The 26,087-nt window shown below is 37.5% G+C and overlaps 1 protein-coding gene across 1 annotated transcript in view; it reads right to left on the bottom strand.

Moving 5' to 3' along the window:
- The window catches only part of HDAC9 (histone deacetylase 9), a gene marked incomplete at its 3' end in the record, with an annotated part of 402,701 nt that overhangs the window by 163,825 nt on the left and 212,789 nt on the right, over positions 1-26,087 (bottom strand). The window contains 1 exon segment of the mRNA XM_082754738.1: positions 19,999-20,268. Coding sequence (XP_082610864.1) covers positions 19,999-20,268 — 270 coding nt within the window.

Below are 26,087 nucleotides of genomic sequence, written 5' to 3'. Positions count from 1 at the left end.
TCAAATAGGCTAATCAAAGTTTGAGAGAAACCAGCTCTTGACCACTTCTTGCCCTCTAAGCACTCCAGGGCCACCTCCCACCCCTGGACTTTTATCTAATTAAAGTTAAAGAGGGGAAAATTAATCCATGGAAGAAAATGAGATAACAGCTACCATAGCAGACCATCCCAGAGTCTGGTTTGCCTTTCATCTATTGCTACCTGACAATTAACTCTTCAGCAACACAGGAACCCCATTTAATGGGAGCAGAATCCGTTCCTTCACGCAGTGATGGGCATTGTTCTTATTCTTATTTTCATGTTCAGTATTCACTGCTCCATGTTGGAGCTCCTCTACTTGTACTGGGTGCGGGTGGATTAGAAAGGTCATCCTTTACTCTCCTTCTCTCAGGCTTGACTTAGTGCTGTTTTCACTCGCAGAATACAAAAGTGAAAACTGTAATTTATTACAGTACTAGCAATTCAAGATGTTTTGCTTGGATCCTGTCTTTGCAAATGGTTACCAACATTCCAACCTTTCTTGCTTTTGTTGGCTACTAGTTTATAATCCTCAATTTCATTCTCTAAATCTGTGTTTAAAAAGACATTTCACAACACAGGGTATTTTGTTTTATTTTGCTTTTTTTTCTTGTCTTTTTCTTGGAAAAAGTGTGGAGTGTCCCCTTTGCAAATTCACTGTGATGTTTTGGACAACTTTTTTCCTGTTTGGTGCTCTTTTGTTTTAAAATCTTTGCTACTTTTCTTAAACCTCCTGATTGTAAAATTTCTGGAACCCAAAGGATCTTCCTTTATGATCACTTGAATTTTTCAGCAGCTGAAGCTTTGGCACTGTGAATCGCAGAAATGAATTGACTCCAGTAAGGCAGCAGCAGTTGGCTACACTGCCAACACTGCTACGACTTGCACTTTATGGGGTACTTGTGAGTCCCCGATGGAGACCATGCAGGATGACATGGGAGGTGACAGCAAGCCCCAGCAGCACCTGCCGGGCACTAAGTAGCTGTGTGCAGGGCAGCACCACCACACCACCCTCCTCTGGCTTGCAGGCTTTGGTGCGCTGAGGGAGCAAGCAGCGCTCAGTGTTCTTTCTAAAAATACTCTGATTTCAAGGCTGCATTTGTATTTCCAGCATCTTTAGCAGGAAACGTTGGATTTTAAAGGCTGTGGGATAGGCACATGTGGCCAAAATTAGGAGTGTTGAGGAAATCCCACTTAGAGTCCACACTGTCTGTGTTGTAACTTGCACCTTCAGGCACTCGAAGGCGGGTGAGTTAAAGTAGACCCACTTGGGCTTTTGTCTAGAGACTTAAAAATGGTTTAAGTTATGACATATTTATATTATTTTGAAACTGGCCATTGCTATTAGCATATTGTGGAGTGTCATTAAATACTTTACATGAGTAACATTAATATTGTCAGTATGCAGTTCCTAGCACTTAATAACATGTATCCTGCAACATAGTTAATTATTTGCAAATGGAAGTTGTAAAGGATAATAGTGTTCAAACCTTTTAATTTAAATCAAAAAGAAGCCCCAAGCATGCCTTTCTGTACTGATCTCTTCCAAACTTTGGGAAAATTTTAGTCCATATCAATGTCTGAACTAATATCTGGCCTTTCCTTTAGCTACCTGAACTAATCCATCAGACCTACAATTTAGAACTATGACCTGCAGCTGTTTGGTTATGGAAAGGACACTGGTAGGACTTTTAAAGCGGGACAAGTGAGGCAGTGAAAATGAGACTCAGTAATCCCCCTGTATTATAAGGTATTTTGCACAGGGTGGGAAGAAGCTGGGACTTTGGCCTGCTCCCGGACCCCAGGCAGCTCAGTGCCGCCTGTGGATGCAGGCAGCAGTGAAGTGCCTGCAGACCCCTCCTAGCCCTCCAGTGCCAGGGCAGGGACCCAGTTTAACTTGGATATCAATTAATACCAGCTGCTTTGCCTTGCAATGTGGACCTACTAGGAACTGGTAATAGCCATAATCAGGAAATGCTCTAGAGAGAATGATTCTGCCCTGTGAGGGGGGCAGGCTGTGAACTGCAACAGGTCTTTTCAATCTCTAATTTCTGCATATTTCATTTATACAGGGCACTGAAAACTTGAATTGTAGCTAGCTTTGGGCATTATTCACAAGAGACAGATTTGATCCAGTGACCCAAAGGCGAAAGGTTCTGTATTCGATTAGCAGCCCCCTACCAGTGCAGTCCCTCACCGAGGTTTTTATATCAATAACTAAATACCACTAACCTTTACAAGCTACATGGTAACGTTTCAGTCTCCTAATTCTGAATCATTTCACAAGCAAAGGGAAGTTCAGGTTTGCGTTAAAAATGGAACTTCTTTGACAGCTTGTTATTAGATATTTAGGAGCAGAATTATTTTTGAAAGAGAGGGAGAAGAAAATCAGTGGATTATGACTCAGTGGGTTTAGGAGTGTCTAAAAGGCACTGCCCTCAGAGAATATATCAGGCACTGCTCCTACACTGCTTTTCCCACCCTCTCCTGTGACTGATTGCTGCAGAAAATTCTTCTCTCCCCCTTACTGGCAATTTTACATCTTCTACTATATTACCCACTGGAATGTCCCTTGGAATTCCACCCAGGATCCAGAAGTTAAGAGAGTCTTGATCTTGATACTACTGAAACTTGTAAGTAAGATAAAGAGCATTTCTGCATGTATTTTTTGAGCATGCACAAAAATGTGTACAGGCTAAGACGATAGAATGCTATTTCCAGCTTCTATTAACAGCAAAAATGTGGAAATAACCAAAAATAAGTTACATAAAATAGCATTTGGAGGTCAGTATTCCTGTTGGAGGAGGTCTTGATATATTTTTTTCTTTTTTTCCTTTACCTATAAGCCAAACATCACTAAGCCAGAAACCACCAACCAGTACAGTCTCACAGTAACAAGATATTAATAGCCCATGGAAAAATCAACATATAATTTTATATTATGGTGCTTACTACAGTCCCTGTATTTTATTATTCATTTATTTATTATTTTTTTAATTCTGACCTAACTGTAACACAAGAAAAGGTGGTAGAATGACATACATAAGTGTGTGTTCCTTTTAATTTGTAATATATTCAAAATATGGTTGGAAATTTCCTATATGATTTGTTTTAAGGAACATTCATTTCAATCTTTTATTACAGCAAGCTAGGAATTTCACATACAAATGTAGTTGTTGCTTTCCACTTGAACAAGCCTATCATCCTTTAATATAGAAAAAGCATGTAATAATCCTGAACTGAAACATCTTGCCCCTCATGAGGGGGCTGTCTGTGGGCCTGCTTTTTCCATCTTTAGTTATACAGGCTCCTCTCGCACATGAGCTCCTCTTTATTGTTGTTGTTCGTGCATACGTAAGTAAACACACAACAGTTTTCATTAGATATCAGAGAACACACTTGCATTTTACTTATATTGATCTTTAAGGAAGATCATACATACAGGTAAGTAGGCATTGTCAGAATAGATGCCTAAGCACATCAGTGCTTTTACTTTAAGGTTAAAATGACAGCAGAGATATTCATATAGATCGTAGCAGCCAATGACCTGAACTGGGTTGAAGCATACCTAATGACTGTCTGGTCCTTCTTTATTTCTATGCATGCTCTACTGTTTCTACTGATCTTACTTGTTGTCCCTTCTTGTGCAAGTTCCTTTTGACATCAGTGACTTGGACCTGCCTATTGCCACATTTCCTAATGCATTTGATATTTCTTGATATTTCTTTATCCTCACGCACAGGCCACAGAATACTTTTGAATGGCATTGAACAATCTCTTGATGTCAAAATGCCAAATCCAGGAACTTGCTTGTTAACAATTTAATGAAAGCCTAATCTGGATTCCACTATGCCCATCTCCTCCTTGTAGCAGTATGCAAGCAGATTAGCAAACTTTCAGCATCTCTCAGCCATTCCCTCTGAAGCTGGTTCAGAAGTGCAAAGCTCTTCCCTGATTTCAGGAGTGTTAAAATAGCAGAAAAATCATCAAGCACAAGAGAAGGAATGCAGACACAGCGCCTCCAAAACTTGCCTTCTAGCAATGAAAAGCAAGCTTGAAAGGAAGAGTTCATCCAGCAAGAGGGGTCTTTAGGATAACGTGCTACACATATAACACCATTGTCGCAGGCAAGCCAAGAGCTGTGCTCAGTGTGCAAAGGAAAAGCTTTCAGTCAGAGCAGGACTTTCAAAGAATTCTAGAAATTCGAAGTGATGCCGAGGAGCCTGAGGAAACACAAAGGCTGGTGGAGCTGAATTGCAGCCTTGCTCTTAGGACTCCTTGGATCTTAAGGATGCTTTGCTCATGTTTGTATTCTGATCCCAAGGCGAGATTAGACACTTGGGAAAACACTGTGTTAATCTACTCCACGGTGATTCACGCTGGTCACCAGACTGGAGTGAAGTCCCGCTGAAAAGTTTTAAAGCTAAGCAACAATATGGGAAGCAGAGCCAAACCAGCAGTGTTATTTCTAAGGCTCTGTTCCAAAACTACTGTCTCGTCTTCAAAAGAGTTCAATTTAATACTAAAAATTACCAAGATGTGGGGTCAATAAATCTTTTTTAAAGTGATAAACCACAAAGTGCCCCATGAATTGATCTACTTCATGTTGCCATCTTCATTCTGTTCTCTCCTTGAAAATTGGAGGATTTGGGTTTCTCCCTCTCCCAAGATAGTTATCATTGGCCAGTGCATCAAACAACTTCTAGTGAACCCCAGCCACAGAACAAATATACCACCTACCAAACCAAAGGCGCCCTATTCAAATCACAGGCCCATTTGGCAGCAGCTCCTCTCATACCGTTATATCCAGAGCAAACCATAAATCTTTTGTCTTGGACACTACTTGCTACCTCAGGCGTGTAAAACTAGCTATTACAACAATTTTAGTAAAATGATCAGCTGCTAGAAAGGCATTGTGTTGTATGTAGGTGTAAAACATTTCACTAGGTTAGTTTCATATAGGTCTATCTTTCATTTTTCACAATTCAAGTCCTTCCTTCTAGTAAGCTTGAAGCCTTTTTTTTTTTTTTTTTTTTTTGTATCTGCTGGTCGTGTTTCCTATTTGTTTGGCTTTAAGTTTTCTGTTAGACTCTTTTCATTTTGTTTTGTTTGTCTTTTAGTATGTTTTCCTTTTGCCTGTGTGGTCTCTTGCATTCCTTGTGAGCTCAGAAACATGTCTTACAGGACATTTGCAGGAACTATCACTGCACGTGATTCAATGTGAGGAAGAAACTCCCCATTACTGCCTTAGCTAAAATGTAGGTTTGAAAATGCAAAAGCAAATTTGTATCTATCAAAATCAGATTGAATTGTTATAGGACATGGTTTAAACCTAACTGGTTTAATGGAATTTAGCATAGTCTGTAATATGGTAGATTATTCTAATACATATTCTAGTTTAGCACACAAGCAGAAGTTTTAAGAAGGCACTTAAAATGCTAATCCAAACAGAGTGATTTTGGAGTATATGCAGAGAGCTTTCATGGCAACTGTCAAAAGGCACATATGTGTCCTAGGCAGACCTGAAGTCTGGATGCTGGCTGGTTGGTTGTTCTCTGTCACCTTTTGTCCCACTCCTAAATTCTTGCTAATGCTGCCTCAGTAATGCATGGGAGTAAGAGAGGAAAGAAGAGTTTGAAGTATTTGTTTACCTCCGGGTAAACAAAACCTCTGGCTTTACCTCCAGGGCTGTACAAAGCTGCATATGTTACTTTCCACCTTCTGAACTTGGTTCAGATCCATTTGATTGCTCAGGTGCTTTGTCCGTTGAGGCAGTTTTGCTGCCTTTCAAGTTTCTTGGGGAAAGATTTTTTTTTATTTATTTTTTCTCCTGCTGCCATCTCTGATCCAGTTAACTAGGAATGCTACAGAGCGAGTGTGAAATGCCATTAGGTCATAATTTCTCATCCATAAGTATAACAGGTTTAACCAAGCTCCTTTCTTCCTAAGGTTCACAGCCCAGAGAAGAGGCTAGCTCTGAATGATATAACATCATATAACATTGAAGTCCTTATGTCAGAGGACTTTAAAAGTGATTTAGCCCTCCCCCCCACCCCCCACCCCTTTCCATTCAAAAGCAATGTATAACCTCACATGGTGTGCTTCTACAATGAGACTGAGAAGGGAATTTGCCCTGCACAGGTAGTTTATGAACCAACAGGATATTTTTAGCACAGTGTGTCATGGACTCAGGTCTGAAGATATGCTGCTTGTTTTGCAAGATATTTCTTGTCTTGCCTGATTTTGAATGCTCCAGCTAACCTTCCTGGAGCCCATGCTTAGCCACAAAAAGAAGAGAGCTTGTTCCTTTCCTAAACAGTCTTTGGAGGGAGGCTCAAGGGTGTTTACTGACAAATTTAAGAAACTGCAGGAAATCAGTGAAACAGAAGAAATTTGCATAAAACTCCCATCTAAAATGAAATATAAGAGCACAAAATTTGTAGAGGAAATCCAAGTCTGAAAAGTAATTGCACTTGTTTAGATTAAATACAAGACAGCATTTTAATAAGGAAGCAAAACCTCTGGCTAAAGTGTTATTTTCCAGCCTTTCTCTTATTTTATGTTTAAAATTAGGTGGATTCTCCTCTGATCCACAATCCCCAATAAATTAACCTGTCCAAATAACACATGCACAGGATAAAACTATATCTTTGATTTTGATTGCATTGCTTATGGTTACAATTTAGGTGGTCTTGATTCCAAACGTTTTTGTTCCTGGGGACTTGGACACCCTTAAAGTGCTGAGAAAATCTCTGTTCTTACATGGATCTAGTGAAGTTGTTGGTTGCAAATATATAAACATGTTTCTTTTTGCTGATAAATGATAATTTTTCAAATATGGTTCTATGTCTTTGGAGTATCACTGTTCTTTTATAGGGACTATGGACTTGCACTCTTGTAACCTAGAATTTAGTTTTGAATGGGACAGATTTTATCTGTAAATATAATTCCTAAATATCCAACAGAACTACAGGAAGTGTTAACTGAACTGTGACATACATACAAATAAACTGACATAATTAAGGAAATATAATTTCTTAAAGTCTTACAAATCAGCAATTGAGTTTGTATCTCATGGCCAACTTGATATAACAAAAATAGTTTATTAACAGAAGTACCTTGCTTCTTGCTCTAGAGCTATGTTAGCATTGTGTTGACTTCACATTACATGACTTTACCAGACCTTAGTAGCAGTGCTTGGAATTAAAATAGAAGAAATTATGCTAAAATAAAAGGTTGCAATAGGATGTGACATTTAAACAGAGCAGCACATCCTGTTGGACAAGGAGGCTTACCCTCCTTGCTTGCAGGTTCCCTTCAACATGAATATGGAAGTACTTGGCTAATGTGAAAGAGAATGAACCAATAGTGCCACAGTCACTGGGGATCTGGTTTTAAACAACTGCATAATGATGAAGTGGGTTTGTTTGTTTTTTTCCAATATAGATTACTAAACTAAAAGATAATTCTTAATTTGCTTTGAGTATGGATAGTACCTTATCACACTACTAGAGAACAGGCAGATTTTAAAGACTTTTTACTATGGCCGTATACAATACTCCTTAAATTAAGTATATCACAGGTTGTATGTATATATAGTTAGAGCACACGAGCAAATGTATTATAAATCTTCAAGACAAATCTTAATAGAGCAGGATAGGCATAGGCATTTTGCTGACATAGGCAAAAATGAAAGTTAATTGGAAAGTGCTATCACTCCACTTGCATATCCTAATGCCCTTCTGCATTATGTTACATTTAGCATAATTCCAACCTCATCCATTCTGTGATTCTGTGATTTGGAGGAACTGTGATTCTGTGATTTTTAGAGTCCCACTTTTAGAAATGTGGGACTCTTTCCACACACCCTTATGGAATGTTCATCGTTCCTAACTTAAAAACTGCAGCAGCCTTATGGATATGCATGACAGTGCTTCTGTGTCTATTTCTCCTCACAGTTTTTCATTTTTGGACTTTAGTACACCTGACTCTTCTATTTTTTTCTCTATGCCCAGTCTTTACAGGATCACACTACAGATGCCTTGTAGTATCTTAGCACTTTTTTCTTTTCAAGGCACTGGGGGTGGCAGGCAGGGAGGGGAGGAAGGGGGAATGTTCTTCGCAAAACTCCAACCTATTAAGTTCTTCTTCAGTTTCTTCTTCTTCTTTTTTTTTTCTTTTTTCTTTTTCTTCATTTTTTTTTTTTAAGTAGAGCTATCACCAACTTGATAAATTACAACACCCTAAAGGTGAGCTACAATCCATGTTTTCTATAGATCATGCAAAGACATGCGTACACACTGCTAAAGACATATACAAAATACAAGATCCATCAAAATATATAGTGGTGAAGGCAATTCCTGTATAACGTTTTTTTAGTTGTTTTTTATATTCTTCGAGTGAGAAACAAAAATATATATGAACTGTTATATGGGAAGATTGGAGCATATGCTCACACCTGTTCAGTAAGTGGGAAGTAGTGTCATCTAGTGGTTAGCTCAAAGCTAAATGGGACAGGAGCTGTAATTCTGTATATAGTAACAAAAGTTTAATTCATGCATTGCTATACTGTGTAACTTAAAGGAAATTATTTCTGTCTCAATGATTCAGCCAGGAAACAAGGAAAAAGTAAAGCCAAGTGGAAATCATACACAGAAATATCAGAAATATATCAGTTCTGTCCCATTCTTTTCAAATGTACGCTTTTTCTTTTTTTTTTTTTTTTATTGCATCCTATCCCATCCCTTACAATGTTCTCCTCTGATGGTGCAGACCTACTGAGACAATTTGACAGACCTTCTGTCTAACCTCTTCCATGCAATATAGGTTGAGAGCTACTCTGGCAGGGCACCAGTACATTACCATATATAAAGATAAGTACGTTTATGTTGAAACTTACAGTAACTGAAGTTAGTTCAGTCTTCAGAAACAGAAGAATAAACAACTCTATTTATGCATAGAAAAGCTTTATAAGATGGAACTAGCTTCATTTCAAAGCTGCTTCTTATTGTTTCTTCTTACAACACGATTGTTAGAAATCATGTAGACTACAGTAGTCCTTAGTATCACTGCTGGGTGCAGGAAAACATGGACTTGAGCACGTGCTTACAGCTGACAGAAATGGTAGTGTTAAACACATACTTAAAGCTAAGTGTGTGATTAATTTCTCTCTTCTCTCCAGATTTGGGGTTTCTAATATGAACAAAGTATTCTCTGCTTTTAATTTTTAATGTCAAAAGACTTAAAGTTCTAATTTACAGCTACTTCGTATATAAAAATCACTGTAGGGTGTTAACATAAAAGCCAACTTGGACCTGGATGCAATGTTATTAGCATGATTACTTGCTATGAAATCTTAATGAGAGTTTCATCCATTACAGTTTCATCTATTAAAATTAAAGAAACTAAACATCTACTGAAATAGTTGAATGAAACATGTTAAAATGGAGCAATTATAAACAGGACTTTTCCAGCTGCCCTTGCTAACAGGCAACTCTAAAATAACAGCAATGCATGTCTTAAGTTTCTGCTAACAAAGCTGATTTCTGACCAGAAGGCTGGAGTATTCTTTTTCATCTATTAAGGCCTAAAAGTGACAGTTCTTCGTCATATCCCTAATATTTCCTTTTCAGCTCACTGAGGCCAAAATGTCATCTTTTCTTGTAAAACAAAAAATCAAAGCCAAATGGTTAAAATGCAAAGTTTTGGTTAAACAAACAGTCAGTATTTCAGTGGTTTTATCTGCAGCCTGCAGAGCAACTAAACAAAGCCAAGATATTGTCCATCTCTTTGACAGACAAAGAGCCTCAGAGGTCCAGAATGACATGCCCGGGGCTGGCACGTGATTAGAGTAATTAAATTAAATAGCAGGAAACATGTTTTCCATATGCCATTGCCTGGCCACACACAAACTGTAACAGTAAATCTTTTATATTACATTGGTTCAGGGAAATGTATAACCATCTTAAAAATGTGTGATGCCCACAAAAATAAAGTTAAAGGGAATATAGTAGCATATTCAACTGTCTCCCTGGCTTTGGTCATTGGCTTGAAATGTCGAACAAGTTCATTCCTTATTTATTTATTTTTAAAGGCACAGCTCAAAATGCTCTGAGCATGTGAACATCCAGGAAGCATTGCTGGCTTCACACCGGCGGGTAGTGCTGGTGCTCTGATTCAAGGGAAAAAGAAAGAATCTCCAAGTAAAGTTAAGAGAAACATCTCGGGTACCTTACAACGTGAGGTTCTAACACATTTTTCTCAGGCTTTTGCAATAATCAGGCCCTCCAAATGTGTATTAAAAAAGATTTTTTTTAAGTTGTTTTCCACAGCAACATGATTTCAAATTATTTTGTTTTCATGGGCAGTTTTTAGGAAAGACAGCATGTTTATCCATGCCATAATACAGTCAGAGTTGCCAGTCAGTGGCATCAAGTGTCATTGCTCAATTTACTTGTAGTTGACCTGTTAAGATCACCTAGAACATTTACTAATCTCTTTTCAATTCATCTTTCAGTGGTTGATGGTGCCAAATTAAATAATTGTTATTTTTATTATTTTGCACAATAAGAACAAGGTTGCAAATCATTTTAGAAGGAACTTTTAAACAGTGATGTCACTGATTAAATGTCCAGTTCTTGAGATTTTTGGGAGGTGACACACAGGAACATTTATTGTAAATGATAAATTATGTAGACTGCATAATACTCTTGACATGAAGAGAATTAAGAATTTTGGGAAAACCATTTCAGCACACAAAAAAGCTGTCCTTTAAATTAAATTTTAAAGGAAAAAAAAAAATGCTTTCTAGTCCAGTATGTATTGGATAATTTCATAATATTTTTAGGTATTCCATCTACACTTTATGCATTTCCTTAACCAAGAATGCTCAGATAAGCAGTCAGTTTCTGATACTAGGTTCAGAACTGAATTGGAGTGCTAGGTTTAATAATTGATAATAATTCAATGAAATTAAAATACAGACTTTGATCTGGAAAAATAAATGTAAACTTATGTTTAAAAGGTAGGATAACAATGATGATAGAAAACTGATGCTCTTGACTCAATCTTTACTTACTACAGTATTTCTCAAATTATTGAAAGTTATTGATTCAAGTTGTAATAGGTATGAACAATTAGGAATTGGAACTTTTGTTCTTATACACCTGTGAATGCTTTCTTTACTAACTAATCTCATTTATTTGATCTGGAAAAGATCTGGCCAGGAAGAGATGGACCTGTTCTCTGAGATGAGGAGGGCTCTTAAGCCTAACTTTGAAAGCTGCTGTTGGATGTTTTATTGTCTCTTCTTCCTGTCCTCATCCTCTCCCCACCATTGCTTCCCACGGAAGTGCCAGAACAAGGAAGATGCCTTATCATCTGCCTGCTTTCCTGCTCTGTGGCTGGACATGGCCTCCTGCCACTGTCCCTTCCCTGCCACAGAAGTCAGGTCCCTCCACAAGAGACCCCAGCACATCTGTGAAGCAGCAGTTACTGAAGGTAATTGTGGCCTTTCTGGAGATAATCTCATTTTTGCTAGACCCCTGTGGCCTTAAGAAGGCAAATTCAAAGAGGTCTGCAAAGGGTCTGATGCACCTGAGGATGCCTGCAGGTCTGCCCTTCGGCTGTGGGTGGGAGAAGGGGCTGGGGAAGGCTGTGGTGAGGAGTAATTTACTGAAGGAGAGTAACAGAGGGGTAGCTTTGTTTGCACCTGTTCTTGTCCTGCAAAATGTGTTCTTGGAAAGCAGCTCTGATTTTCAGGCTCTGGTGCTTCCTCAACACTACCTGTTCAGCCAAGTGCTGGGAGAAGCCACTTTCCCTATGGCCCTCCACAACTGTTTCAGTGGCACAGAGAGAACTTAATCCATGGAGTGAAGTTAGTAGCATTTCTTTGTCCTTGTAATGCCATTGTGTACTTAGACCTATGAAGCCAAGTGAAAATGTGGTCCAGCAGCTCCTGCCAGTGTTAACAAAACTGACTTAGTTTTGTCCTCAGTGAATTGTTCAGACCAAAGAATTTGGACAGCTGTGTGGGTTTTTTGTTGTTGCTGTTTTTCCTCTGCCCTGGTCTCTCAAATTATCCACCCTATTCCTCATTCCCAAGACCTGTTATAAACCCCAAGGACCTCCTCTAGCACAGCTTCCCACCTGCTAAAGGCAGGGACCGAGCACAGCGGCTGTTTCCCGTGGCAGCAACTGGGCAGGTAGTGTCTCACCAGTGATGGTGCAGCCCTGTAACAGTGACCTTGGGGGATGGGAGGGGGGGAACTATCAGTACATGAATAAGAGCTTGCTGTGTGTCAAGCATTAAGTGTTCTTTCTTGTGACTTCCTTAACTCTGAGCTGAAGCTATCAATCATGCTGTCAGAGTATGTAGAGACAGTAGAGCTGATCCTGGTAAGATGTAAAGAGCTTAGAAAAATCTTCCTTCTCTGTTAATGTACCTACCAATTTTTGACTATCTGTCTATAAGTTAATATTCAGCCTCTCGCAATGACACTAAATGCGTTGTGTGGCCATGACAGCAAGGGGAAGCAAACACTGATCCCTTTCTATAACCGACCAGTTGAGTTCACAGTATCGCAAAGGTTAATGCTGCATGCATTTTGATCAAGGTCTGCAGAATCCATGACAAGCCCTACTTTTTACAGAAGCAGCCATGGCAGAACTATTCAAGTAAGGTATCCCTGGGCTGAACCTGTGGTGATAGCACCTGTATTCAGTGCTGCAATTTGTTTTTCTGTCAGAAACACTACCAAAGACTGATTTGAAGTCCTCTGCATAAAATCAGTAGCTTCATAAAACTAAAACTTACAGAAGCTAATGCAAAACTATGATAAAAGACCTGCACAAATGCAGGTAAATGGAGAACAAAAACATTCTATAAAGAAAAGAAAGGAAGATGTCAAAGGATGTGCTGTTGGCACCTACAATGCCCTAAGGCGAGGTGTCAAAATGGACAGAACAAGAGAGAAGTGAGGGAACCCTGATGACCACCTGTTCCCGTGTGCAGTCAGGTGGCTGAGTGAATGAGTTCTCTGTGTGTGGTGACTTTTAAGCTTGTATTTTCAGTAGAGGAAGATCTAGGAAAGCAAGCTTAGGAACAGCTGTTCTCTATAGCTATTCTTCTGTTCATAGGAAAGAGCATTTTCCAACAACATTTCTGCCTAGTGCTACTTCTGGCTTCGCTCAGTAACAGAAATCAGCTTTAAAATCTGCAAACTGCCACCTAAAAGTATCCCAGCACCCTTCTCAATGGGTGTAAAAGGAAAAGATTAAAGCATTGGAGACCAATACAAATGCTTTAGCTGAGCAGTACCTTGCTAAACCCTCACCATTGCTGCACTCTTGTAGCTGTAATTTTCACAAGCTTCTTTGCTGAGGAAATGCAGGCCGTCTGAGCAGAAAGACCTCCTCGGCTTCCTGGAGATCTAAAGGTGACAGGCCAGGCCATGAGAGGAGACAGATTATGAACTGCCTTCTGCATTAGAGCACCTATGTCTCCAAGGCATTCAGGCTGAGCTGCTCTTCCAGGGTGTTAACCAACAGATCTTTATTAAGACTTAGTCAGCAGTGTGCTGAGGAGTGCATGTATTTACTGTCATATTTTAAGGGAAGGAAAAAATGAAAACTTGTGTGTGTGCATGCACCTGTCTGTCAGGGAGAGAGAAAAACATTTGGAGGTCAAAACAGAGCTCTTCCAAACACAAAGCATTTAAAGAAGTAGCTTTCCAAGAACACATAATCCTCTTCAATGAGAATAATAATAATAATAAAAAAACATGCTGTCTGATACAGGAAATGATAAATTGCCCATTGGTATGAAAGTAATATCATCTGACTGTCAAAATGTGAAGTGATAATTATTGGGATCTGCACTTAACAGGCTTTTGATTCACGCTACTTATGTACCCCCAGTTAAGTAATTTTGTGTGGTGTTGCCCCAGCAGTCTCCTTATGTGCTGCTTTCACTGACAGAAGTGGGCAGTACCAGCAGTACCAAAGTACTATACGTAAGCATCTGAAGAAGGAAAAGAAGCATGCATAATTTTGGATCAAAAAATATAAGCACTATCGACATTATTCTGAGCTGCTATCATTAAAATGAAAAACTTTGCTAATTTGTAATATACTGATAAAACATTTTCCATATGGTTGTTCAGACATCTCAGTTCTCAATTTAGTTATGCGATAAAATAAGTCTTATTGTCTTCTGTAACTGCAGTGTACAATAGCCAAGACAAACAAAAATAGCAATCATCTCCTTGGCATTAAGTAGATTTGATACTTCCTGGAAAAAAAAAAATCATTTTCACATTCAACTGGGAGAGGCAAATTACTTGTAGAAATTCTTATTATTATGCCTTTTCATATAGAATTGGCATTAAAAATAATGAATTATTCTTCCTGTAGCATTTGATAATGAACAGTTAAAAACTTTGTGGACAGACCCTTAAGAGCAAAGAAGACACAAAGCTGGCTAAATATTCAAAGGCTTCATGTAAATGAATGAAAAAATTTCACAAAGCAAATCCAACACCACAGTTCCCTCCCTCCAACCTCCCTAGTTCTCTGGGATAGTCAAGGCTCAGGTATGAATCAAGTAATCATAATGCTAGCTTGTGTTATTTGGGGGTTGTACTGGGCCTGTGCACTCACAGAACTGAGGAAGGATATTACGGTACAAGGCTAGTGTTTCTCTTACTGGATGGACAGTTGCAGGAGATGACTAAGGTAGCCTAAGGAAAAGAAAAAAAATGAATTAAGCTAGTACAGATCAGAATGACTTGTGGTTACAAAATCATTTAGGGAGGGTAGAAGGGAGCAGAGAAGGTGGAAGGTCTCTTTAGAAGTCTGACGTTATTCAAAAGTTACATTTCCATTTCTCATTTCCCTTCTGGGTCTTCACAGCACTTATCAAGGTCAAAAATGCTGCAACTTGCCATCAACATGTAAGAACCAAGTGTGCAGCCAACTTCCCTTATGATTCAGGGCTATGTACTGTTAGAGTCAACAGAGTTACTTCACAGCAACTATGGAAAAGTAAAACCAAAGCCACAAAGGTGCCAAGCTAGATTCAAACCATCTCATTTAATCAGCTAATTAAGGCACTGAATTGGTTACAAGTAAGTATCTGGTCTGTCAAAGCAATTGTAGTTATTAAGGGCCCCGTGTAGTCACGTCAGAGAACTAGGCACCGCTGAAGTATGATTTCAAGTTAGTGAGCTAGTACCCTTTAACTTTCAGCTGCTGCTGAACCAACCCTTGGGGTCTCTAATAGTTGTGTGTGCCTACATGTAGCCATTTGCTACCAGCATGTAAAGCCAAAGTCAGCCCATATGGGCTATATGAGGTATGGGGCCAGTTAAGCAACAGGAGCACGACATCTGAGTCCAGCGGACCAGAAAGCAGGACGCATGTAGAAGATACCCCTTCCCAGCTCTGCTTGTGCAGCAGAATGAGTGAGCATGGCTGGGAAGCCCAGAGCATCCCCCATTCCACCTTGCAACTGTCTATGTGTTTTGGGATGGTGTTTGCTTTTTTGTTGTTGTTGTTTGTTTGTTTGTTTTCTTTTTTTTTTCCTTCCTTTTTATTCTAATTCTAAAGTAGGCTGAGTTAAAAGAGGGAAAAAAATGCAAAGTGCAAAATCTACTAAATGCAAAGCACGGAGTCTATCAGTTGCAGTTATAAAATGCCACAAAAAAAATCAACAGGATTCCACTAGAGCAATGCAGAAGATAAAATTATGATACTTGCCTTTTGTTTGCCTGAACAGTAATTTAGTATATAATGTTTTACACTATATTCTTCTGTTGAGAAACCAGGTACAGAAGCACTGCTACCACCCAGATGATGGGAACTGCATAAGGAAATCAGAAACTAAACAAATAATTGAAAAGCAAACAAACATCTCTTAAGTGGATAAGTAGGACATTCTGCTAGTGGGACAGAATACAAGAAGGAAATTGCCTTAGCTAATTTTGGTTTCAAATTGTGAAGTATTCATAAGGGGGAGAAATAAGTAAACATTTTTAGATTGGTGCTTGGAACTAATGTTTATAGATAATACCTCAGAATGCCAGTGAAGACAAAAACAGGGTATAGTTAGCTTAAATAATATACAGAAGTCTTAGTGATCTTGATGATAACAAAGATGGAATGAAGATGGTGCATGAATGAATTGCTGAATAGAGAGGAGGAGTAGTGGTAGTGTCTGGAGTCCTCCTGTTTTGCAGAGGCATTCAACTTTTAATCCTCTTTTGTTAACATCAGAAGATGAAAAAGGCTAACATCCAGTAAACCATGTTTTTACTGAGTTTATAAATATTATGAAGCATTTTCCCTTGTTTGGTAGTAATTATGTCTAAACTGGCATCTACAAACTGGCTTTATTTTTGTGGACAACAGGACAGACTAAGCAGCTACTGTTCAAAAAAATAAAAATAAAAGAGATGCACATTATCCTGGGAAAAAAAAAAAAAAGGCCTTAGGATTATATTACATTTTGATTGTTTTTTACATTATGGGTGCTTTGATGTGTGGTAAACAAATAATTTAGAAAAAAATGTAGGTGTAGCCTCCAAACCAGGAATGCTGTCAACTGAAAGCATTTAAGACTGCTCGTCTAATTTTGACGAGTATTTAAACAAATGGCATCTCGGTAAAATCACTGTCAAAAGCAAGATCTACTTGCAGGCACAAGATTCAAAATACATAATAATTGACAGGGCAAGCAGTATATTGTTATTCTGTTAATGCTACTTAAGATTTCTTAAGCTGAAACTTTATTTTCTTACCAGTTTTTTAATGTATTACTGATAAAACATTACTTTGCTGTTGGATCACTTAAATAATTACATTTGAATTATGAAAATATTTATTCTCACATCCTTAGGTTCCTGAAAACATTACATTTTAGTTAAAATTCTACCAGAATCAAAGCAGCTAAAAGCTTTTCCTATTTAAATGAACAGTTGAAGAAGTTTGAAGGCAATGATTTCCCATACTAGTAATATTCATGTACTTTAGCAACAGAGATAATTACGTAGTACAAAATGTTTTTCTCGGCAGATCTGAAGTAAAGTTCAGGAAATGTCACCAAGCAGTAAAGCATTTAATGTCTTTAAGGAAGTGATTAGCTGTTTCTCTGCTGTAGGACTTCACTTTCTCCCACAATTGCTTGAAAGTCATCAAGTTTGTGGATTCCCTTTTTCCCCACTCTATTTACAGATGGATTCTAGTTTTGCAATGGTCTTTAGGAGTCTCAAAAAGGTGATTATAAACTCGGTTTCAACATTTTTATGGTCATAGAAATTATTTCAGTTTGTCCAGATTTTGGATAATTAGGGACAAATAAACTGGACTTTCCCTTTTCAATATGATACTACATATGATCACATGTTCAAGACAAATGCCATGATGGGAAAATGAGCATGCATCGATACTATTTCCACATTCACTAGAATTTATAATGGCCGATGTACGATAAAACAAGAGACTAAAAGGAAGACTTTGTGTAATCATTGTAAGAATAGTGTAATAAAAACCTTGCTCCTGAAAGCTTCAATTGTTTCAACAATGTGTAGCAAACATATTTGGTTATACAAAGCAAAAGCACAACTAAGTTATCAACTTTACACAAAGTCAGATATCTGAAAGGGGATCTTTTAAAAAAAACTTTATTTGAGAAAGGAAGAGACTTATATCAGAAGGCAAAAAAAGGGAACATACAAACAGAATATATTTACAACACAAAACAAGAGATCACCTCTAAGGGTGTAAATTATAATAAATACAGTAGATTTAAAATGTTAGAGACAATTATCAATTAGAAATCTCTGTTTTTTTTAAACCCAGTTTTCCTTTTCACTGGTTCCAGGTAGTTTCTCTATTTCAATTTTATCCAAATTTGAAAGATTCTGAAAGTAAAGCCCACTAATGTATTGTGGTTTCTCACCTGAATGACATTATAAAAATATCTTCTGTCCTTTGTGAATACATGTTTTTGAAATGATATTGTACAAAAATCTTCTCATTGCAAGTTTCTCCCCAAATAAAATGTATTTTAAAAGATGCACTATCCCTTTTGATGAAGCTGAAGTTAGGTTTCAAATAAAATTAAAACTATATGGAATGGGAAAAACATAAAATTTCATTTTTATATAGTTCACTTTTTGAATGTGAATGTGATTTTTTCATCCAAGACGGTGGAAGATTTATGTTCAAATATAAAGCACAAATAAAAATAACCTATATTTTGTCAATTAATTAATATATCATTCCTATCTAAAATGATCTTTATGGTTTGGGAGGCCTTTCATTATATAGCAGCTATTTAGTCATTTGTTTGGAGATCTTCTAGGAAAAAGGATAATGTATCTTTATAAGTTGCAACATTTTGTAAGAGATTTAATAGTATTAGAGCATAATGTAAACAACACATGCTAATAACATTTCAGAACAATTTCTACATTTGGCAAAACAGCTATCTCTTTTGAAACTGGATACTGCACCTTAAAATACCTTAGCTTTAGAAATATAAATATTTTTAATAGAAAAAAAACTGACAAGGATTCCAGGTCAGTTTGGGATTATCCATATTAAAGGGGATCTTAATACAATGAATCTTTAACTAGCTTAACAAAAGTAAACCTATAAAACAAGGTAAACATATCAAAAGGGAATATGAAGGAAATGTTTCACTGGAAAGCTTCCTTAACAATTTCCCTACTCACTTTGTTATTTTCTTTGACAATAAATCAATTCATAGAGCGCCTTTAAAAACAGAGAGAACACTACCCCGTTTCCCCCTGCCTTACATTCCTCAGCACATGAATCACTTGGGCTTCCTGTTTCCATAAGGCATTTCCTGCTCCCCCTCTCAGAATCACTTTTCTGCAGGAGAACAGCAGGGACCTGACAAAGTCTTGACTTAAATAAACAGTGCCTGCCATTGCATCCAGCACTGCTCTGTCTGATTTTATAGCAACAAAAGGGACACCAGCTCTCTGAAAGCACAGACTGCACAAATGTGCTTTGCTCTTCAGCGTTTGTAAAATACTGTCAGATAATTTGAAGTTTCCTCCTGCTGAGTTGGCATTTTTACACTGACCTTATTTTAGGATTTGTCCGTAAGACCTAATAATAAAGTTAATGCCATATTGTATGATTAGTCTTTATTAAAAAAATAAACAAGTGATTGGATATCAGACAATAATGATAACAGTTCTGTGCTTTTCCTGCAATACCATAGTATCTGATTGAAACCTAATGCTGTGTTTTCCTTCTTGACAGTATTTGCATCTGCTTCATTTAAGAATGTCTCTGCAGACAGTATCATCAAATACAACAAAATGAAAAATTAGGCAGTGCAAAAACTGAAAACAATGCAATATTTAAACAGTGCCTTGCCTGGCATCTTTACATCCTTCTTGTGCACTTCTCTAACTTACAATTTGTACTCCAGCCTGGGACCGCTTATATAGCAGTCAGTACCTGTCCACTGGGGGAAAAAATACCCTATTGTTAACAGTGTTCAAGACTACATTATGATACATTATATACAGATAGCTGAAAGCAAAAGTCGGAGGATTCAAAATCAGAGAAGAATGTTTCATCAATCAGGTCTGGAAAATAATTCCAGCAGTAGCTGATCTCAACAAGCTAGGTGATAACAAGTTCTCTTGCACTAAGAGTAATGTAATCCTGGGTTAATACAAATTCTATCGTCTATTATGCAGTTATGTAGAGCAATTGACTGCAACAGGTATTTTCTCCATTAGTGGCCATAAGGATGAGCTCCACTATGTCTTTAAATGTGCATACAACACCTCTTCCTTTGTTAAATTCTTTGAATGGTAAATCAGGATTTGCTAGATCAGTGAATCAAAACACAATCGCTTATCAATGGCTAAAAAAATGCACATGATGTTCAGATAATAACCTTAATTACAAATCCTGGAGCTAAATCTTTGCCTATTACCTGTTGCATAAAAGCAGCTTGCTCCCCAGATTCCATTTGCTGGGTCTGAATATCCTCATCACTGTCCGGTGGCTCCTCTTTGACCTTCACAGCCCCAACCTGCTGTCCTATTCTGTCATCCACACCAGCACTGCTGCTCTCAGCCCTAATGCTGGCACCGCTAGCGGCAGCTCGCTCCTCCTGCATCGAGTGGTCTCCATGAAGCTCTTCTTCAGCTTCCTCCAGGTGACTGCCAGGCTGCTTGAGCTGCTCAATGGACTTAGAGAGCATCTGGAAAGAGAAGGAGGGGGAATGGTTACTGACTGTTTTTACCAATGCCAAACACTGGGAATCACCTGATTTGCACCAACAAAATTACAGCTTCTGCAACAAAGATGCATCACTAAAACATTAATTTACAGGTGAAAAAAAGAACCAACATTCCTAAGTGAAAGGTCACTTGTTATTCTGCAGTTGAAAATATCATTTATGTAACAAGTGCTATACGGTAATGCTAATTAAAAATAAGGCGGACTAATTAAAACATTACTACATGTCTGTTGCATTGTTGCAGCTGGTAATCAAAAGCAATTAGTCTCCCTTCATACTCTTTCTGAAAAAAAAATGGGTAAATTGATATAAATACACATTACAGTTAATTTTTCCCAACATAAAATAATAAAGGAACTCTTTAAGAGAGAAGAAAATTAGTATCTTGGTTAATATTTTGCTACAAGCAAATTAGGGAATGCTCACAGAGGCTTCTCTATCATTTGCTGCATGAAGATCCACAGAGGAGCAGTGACAAACAGACGGTGTCAGTCACCTCTCCTGTGGCACAGGGAGACAACAAGGATGCCTGTCCCTGACTGGAAGGACTGCAGCTTTTGTCATGTATGGTACGGGTGTCCTTGTTTCAGCAGTGACGATATAACACAGCTACCCAGGCAATACTGTTTTTACACCATTAACTGCTACTGTAAAGCTTTACTGAAATGTCAGATGCCGGAGTGTCATAACCAAATATAGTTTATTCTTTATGCTTTCTTGTTTAAGATGTCACAAATATATTCCAAAAAAAAAAATCCAAATGTAATCCAAAAGCCAAACTGGAAATAATAATAAATAAATAATAATAATTAATAATAAAGAAGCCTTGTTGGAAGAGGCATAAATCAGACAGATAAGTAAGTATCTACATGACCAAATGAGTAATTATCATTTATTCAGCTGGCCCACTTGATTTTAAGCAAATACTGATTTGTATCACCAAGGCCAAATATACTTAGAAGAACAAAACACTTTACCTTCCTCCCTTCTCCCATCTGCCCCTTCCACAGATATCAAGTCTTTCAAACTGAGTTTTTGCTGGGTTTATATGCTGAGTAACTGTATGGCTTCAGTACAGATATTTTGTTACAATTGACTCTGGTCTAGTTCTTTCATTCTGCTCACTTATGCATATAGAAAAATGCCACCCCAGGGAAGGGCAGCATTGTCATGTGAACTATGATCGAGAAGCTACAGCTGGACTCAAGAAACTCACAAAAAGGTAGCGATGATATCTGAACGATTTGTTTTTGCTGTCCCAGTGATGCTCTGACACATACACCTCACATCAATGGAGAAAAAAAAAATCCACAGTGGAAGTCTACAGGCTGTAATCACAGCAAACCTTCATTTTTATTTTTTTGGGTGGGGTGGGGGTAATGGGAACATAATGGTTTACTAAAAAGAAACAAACAAAAATCCCTTTTCATTGCTCTGGAAACGGCAAAATCACAACACATGTATCCTTCATGCTGCAGGTGGCATGCTCTGAGCTGAGGAGTTTTCATTACTGCAACTAATGCAAATTTTCTCATTTTATTAAGAAGAATCTTGACAATTTATCAGATGAAACCCATAAATCTTTTCCAGTTGTTTGCCAGGGGATGACACCAACCAGGAAGGCACTGAAGCTCACTGCATATATTCAGATTGGGTATACTACTCCATTGCTTACTTAAACATCTGCATGTGATCCCTGTCCATTCCTCAAGCAAAAAGAAAAAGAGAAGGCTGACTGGCCAGTAAGCAAGTACAAGCTGAAACATCTGTGCGACAGATAATCACATACAGCCAGGAGAGTCACTAGTGCTGATCCATCTGTAAAGCATCCCATGTGCCAGTTACTTGACATCAGGTGGGTTATTCTGGATGGAAAGCCAACAGAAAAGGACTACATGTTGACAGTGAAGTTAAGACATGCATGGCACAGATCTTCAGTGCTGCTGAGCTTTCTGATGTAACACATGATGACCTGCAGTATATAATCTATATGTGGAACGCTGCAAATGCTTTTTGCATGCAATCAGCAGGGAGATACAAGCACATATAAGGGAACTGTGAAGAATCGTGTAGTATTTGCATGTATTTCAATTTGCAGTGTGCCTGTCTTAGCACCCACTCCCACACCATGGAAGTCAGGAGGAGATTTGCTCCAGGCTATGGTGACAGGAGGAGCTAAACAAATCTTCTAAAACTTGGTGGAATTGTCTTTTTTTTTTTTTCCCTCTTTTTTTTTTTTTTTTTTTACAATAAAATTTACAAAGTACATAAATATTGTCATCTTTCATGCAAAGTCTTATTAAAAACATCCTTTACATTGTGACTTGATGGCAGAATTGAGAATGAAACTAAGCCATAGGTAAGGAAGCACTGGAATCATGTCCTCTCACATGACTGAGCCTGACAAAATGGGTGGACCGCGTTGGGGGCAAAACCTGAAGAAACGCTCCTGCTGCTCAGTCTGCTAAGCCGTATCACCACCATGCTTTCACAGTTGTTAATGTGGTTTTTAAAGACAGCCCCATCTTATCCCAGTAATTACATTAGTATCGTTATCAGGAGACTGTTCAATTCTCCTAAGTCAGAAACATCTTCTTTTATACTATATAATACTATGTATACTCCTAGCACTACTGCAGAAATTACATATCTGGAGACATGAAAAGATAACAATTTAGGATCAATATTTCTATCTTACATCTCTGCCTAAAGCAGAGAGTAAACCCTGAATGGAACACTGCTCAAGTTTTTTCACAATGCAGCTGGATCCTTCTGCTTACACTTAACATTTAAATCTTTCTCTTTAAATCTCCACTCACATTTATTTATTTTTTTTAATTCTGAATTTATCTGTAGATACATGAAGAACTTTTTCCTGGTTTTAATGTACATTTTTCATTCTGAGAATGTGATTGCTTAATCTGAGCTTTAGTAAGACTATGTTTAAAAATAATAACTAAAGAGTGGTTTATATTTAATGAATAAATTAGTTGTACATATTGTTCTTCTTGAACCAATACACATTCTTGTAATTGGTATTCCAAGTAAAAGAGTTACTCAAAAAATGGCTTCTTTCTAATGTAACCTATATTTTTTCCCCTTTTATTTTCAGGAAATTAAACTGTAAGGGATATTCATGAGCCAAAGTAAATAGTGGCAGCAGGAGAGGAAGCATTTACAGACATCAGCTCCATTGTATAACTGCAAGAGTCCAAAAAAAGACATCAAAAACAATCAAACTTTCTTGGCTGTACCGAAAAATGGAAGACAAAGCACAAATAATCTGGACACTGCAACAACCACTTTACAGGGCCTTTAGTTGCAGCCACTTTCTTTGTCTCCTCTGTAATAACAAGCTCTTGTAAAATGGACTATTTTAAATAAAATGTGTTTACAAAGAGACAAAGCACAAAATTCTGATGCACCCACCACATACATTTCTTTCATTGATTAATTGTTCTTTTTAAATAAATGGCTGTCGTTTCTAGGAACTCATTTACATACTTATGGAAAACACTTTTCTCCTTCTGTGCTGTAGCTATCAGATTACATTGACCAGCTATGTAAGCTGTTAGGCATACTAAAATGACTTGGCACCTGCTTACTGTTTTGTTACCCATGCAGTACATTCCTAAGGGATGCATTTAAACCTTCAAGATCATTTTTCTGAATTATGTCTTAAACATTAGTTCTCAAGAAAGGAGAAAATTCTCTGGGCATTTCTAATTGTTGCTGTAGTCTTGTCCACATAATCCCCCACTATAAGCAATATTTGAAAGAAGAGGCGTGCTACCTCTCTCACTTTCAGAAGATGCTAGTCAGAAAGGTAAGCTGGAAAGCCAAAATCTTAAGTTATAATCTATTTAATGAAACTAATGAAACTAATTTATTCAAGTTGAATCTGATCAAAACAGTCTTTCTTATTTCATTAAATATCAGATGAGTGAATGATGAATCTGTGGTTAACTGTCTCTTTTCAATATTCCTATTGATGATAAATAATCTTAATTTTTCTGTTAACTAATCAATAGAAACCTCCGTATTATTTTTCATTTTTTATTAACAGACAGGTCAGTTATGCTAACCTTCCAAAGCACTATTGACCTTTAACTTCTTATAGATTTTTTATCATCTGCTTTTTACTTCACAGTCTTGCCCAGTCACTGTTTATACAAAGATGCTTTAAACCTGTTAATACCCTGGAATGAAAACTGAAATTCAGGCACTCCTTATTTAACCTTTAACATTGTCCATACTGCTTCTGCACTTTAGTGCACATTTAAAACTGGCCCACTATTTTAACCTTCATTACTCCAATATAAAGGAGGACTCTGACAAATAATTGTGTATAGTCAAAATGCTATCACCACATTTTTTAAAGAACACTTGTGGAGGTCATTTGAAGTGAATGAAGTTAATTCACTGATCAAATGAAATCTTGGTCCCAGTGAAGACAGTGTTAGTTTAGCTTTAGCAGGGGCAGGACTTTATCCATAATACACAGTTGTTTTTTTTTTTTCTTTTTTTTTTTTCCGTTTTTGTTTGTTTGTTTGTTTGTTTGTTTTAAAAAAAGAACAAAAAAGAAAAAACAACCAAAAATCCCACCTTTTAAAGGTAGAGGGCTTTGTTCACATGCTGTTTACATTAAAATTTCTGATTTTATAGAACTCAGACTTACTCTATTGGTTTTGCACTTGTATTATCTCAAAATCTTTTTTTTTTTTTTTTTTCCTGCAAGTGGCAGCATAAAAGCTTTTTAGATACAGATATGCACAAATAAAAACAAGATTTTAGGATTTTTATTGTAGTAGCAGTTTTTCAGTACTCAACTGCAATAATTTTAGCTGGAAGTTTCAGACTTTGGACTCCCTTTATTGAGCAGAATGAAGTTCTACAATAGTGATCAAAGGGCCTTATGAGGAAATAAGCTGTCATTTGAGCTGAAGTGTATTAAAGCTGACAACAGCAAAGTCGAGCTTCCCAAAGACAAGAGGAGTTCAGGTTACTGCACATTCATTATCATTTTTTCTCCAGAAAGCTGGGACGAGCGTTTCTACCTATTTTTGGATGTGATGTCAACTTTTGCAGCATGTTTTTAGAAGGTCAGCATACTAGATCCCGCAGGTATAAATGTCAGGCTTCAGCGCAGACGTATACCATTTCCCACATCAAAAGCCTGGCATATGACAGCTGACCAGAAATAATCCATAGGGGATCTTCTCTTTGTTATTAAGGACAGAGGCACACCTCTTGGCAATGATTTGTTTCTTTTCAGAATGGAAATGATCCAGGGGAATTCTTTACCTCTGACCTATGTCAGATTTTGCTTGTTATCACCCTCACAACAACACAGGCTTGAAGCACTTGCTGCTGAAGTATATTCTTTTATCAGAGAAAAGAAATCACTTTTTAACACAAGATAAATAAAAGATCTATGGGGTGGTGAGAAACTGTTGCTTTCTTCCTCTTTTTGCTGTTATAGCAAGATTTGCCTATTTGTCCACCAAGAAGATCTGACCAAAATCACTTTTCAGGGATTGCTGACACATGCCATATCATCACATTTCAAGGCAAAAATTCAAATAGCTGGTTCAGTTGAAATATATGACAGCCTTAAGTACTTACAGAGTCCTAAACATAAGGGGAAAAAGGAAAAAGAAATGGAAATTAAATAGAATGTATTAACTTGTTCTAAACTCTTGATCAATTGGGATTTCATAGTCCTGTCAGCTTAAAATGGTTCTCATCTTTCTAACCAATTTTTTTAAGAGAATGTTTGA

Source organism: Aythya marila, assembly GCF_965140915.1.
Source record: "Aythya marila genome assembly, chromosome: 2".
Lineage (NCBI taxonomy): Eukaryota > Metazoa > Chordata > Aves > Anseriformes > Anatidae > Aythya > Aythya marila.
This window is presented reverse-complemented; position numbering and strand designations above follow the sequence as displayed.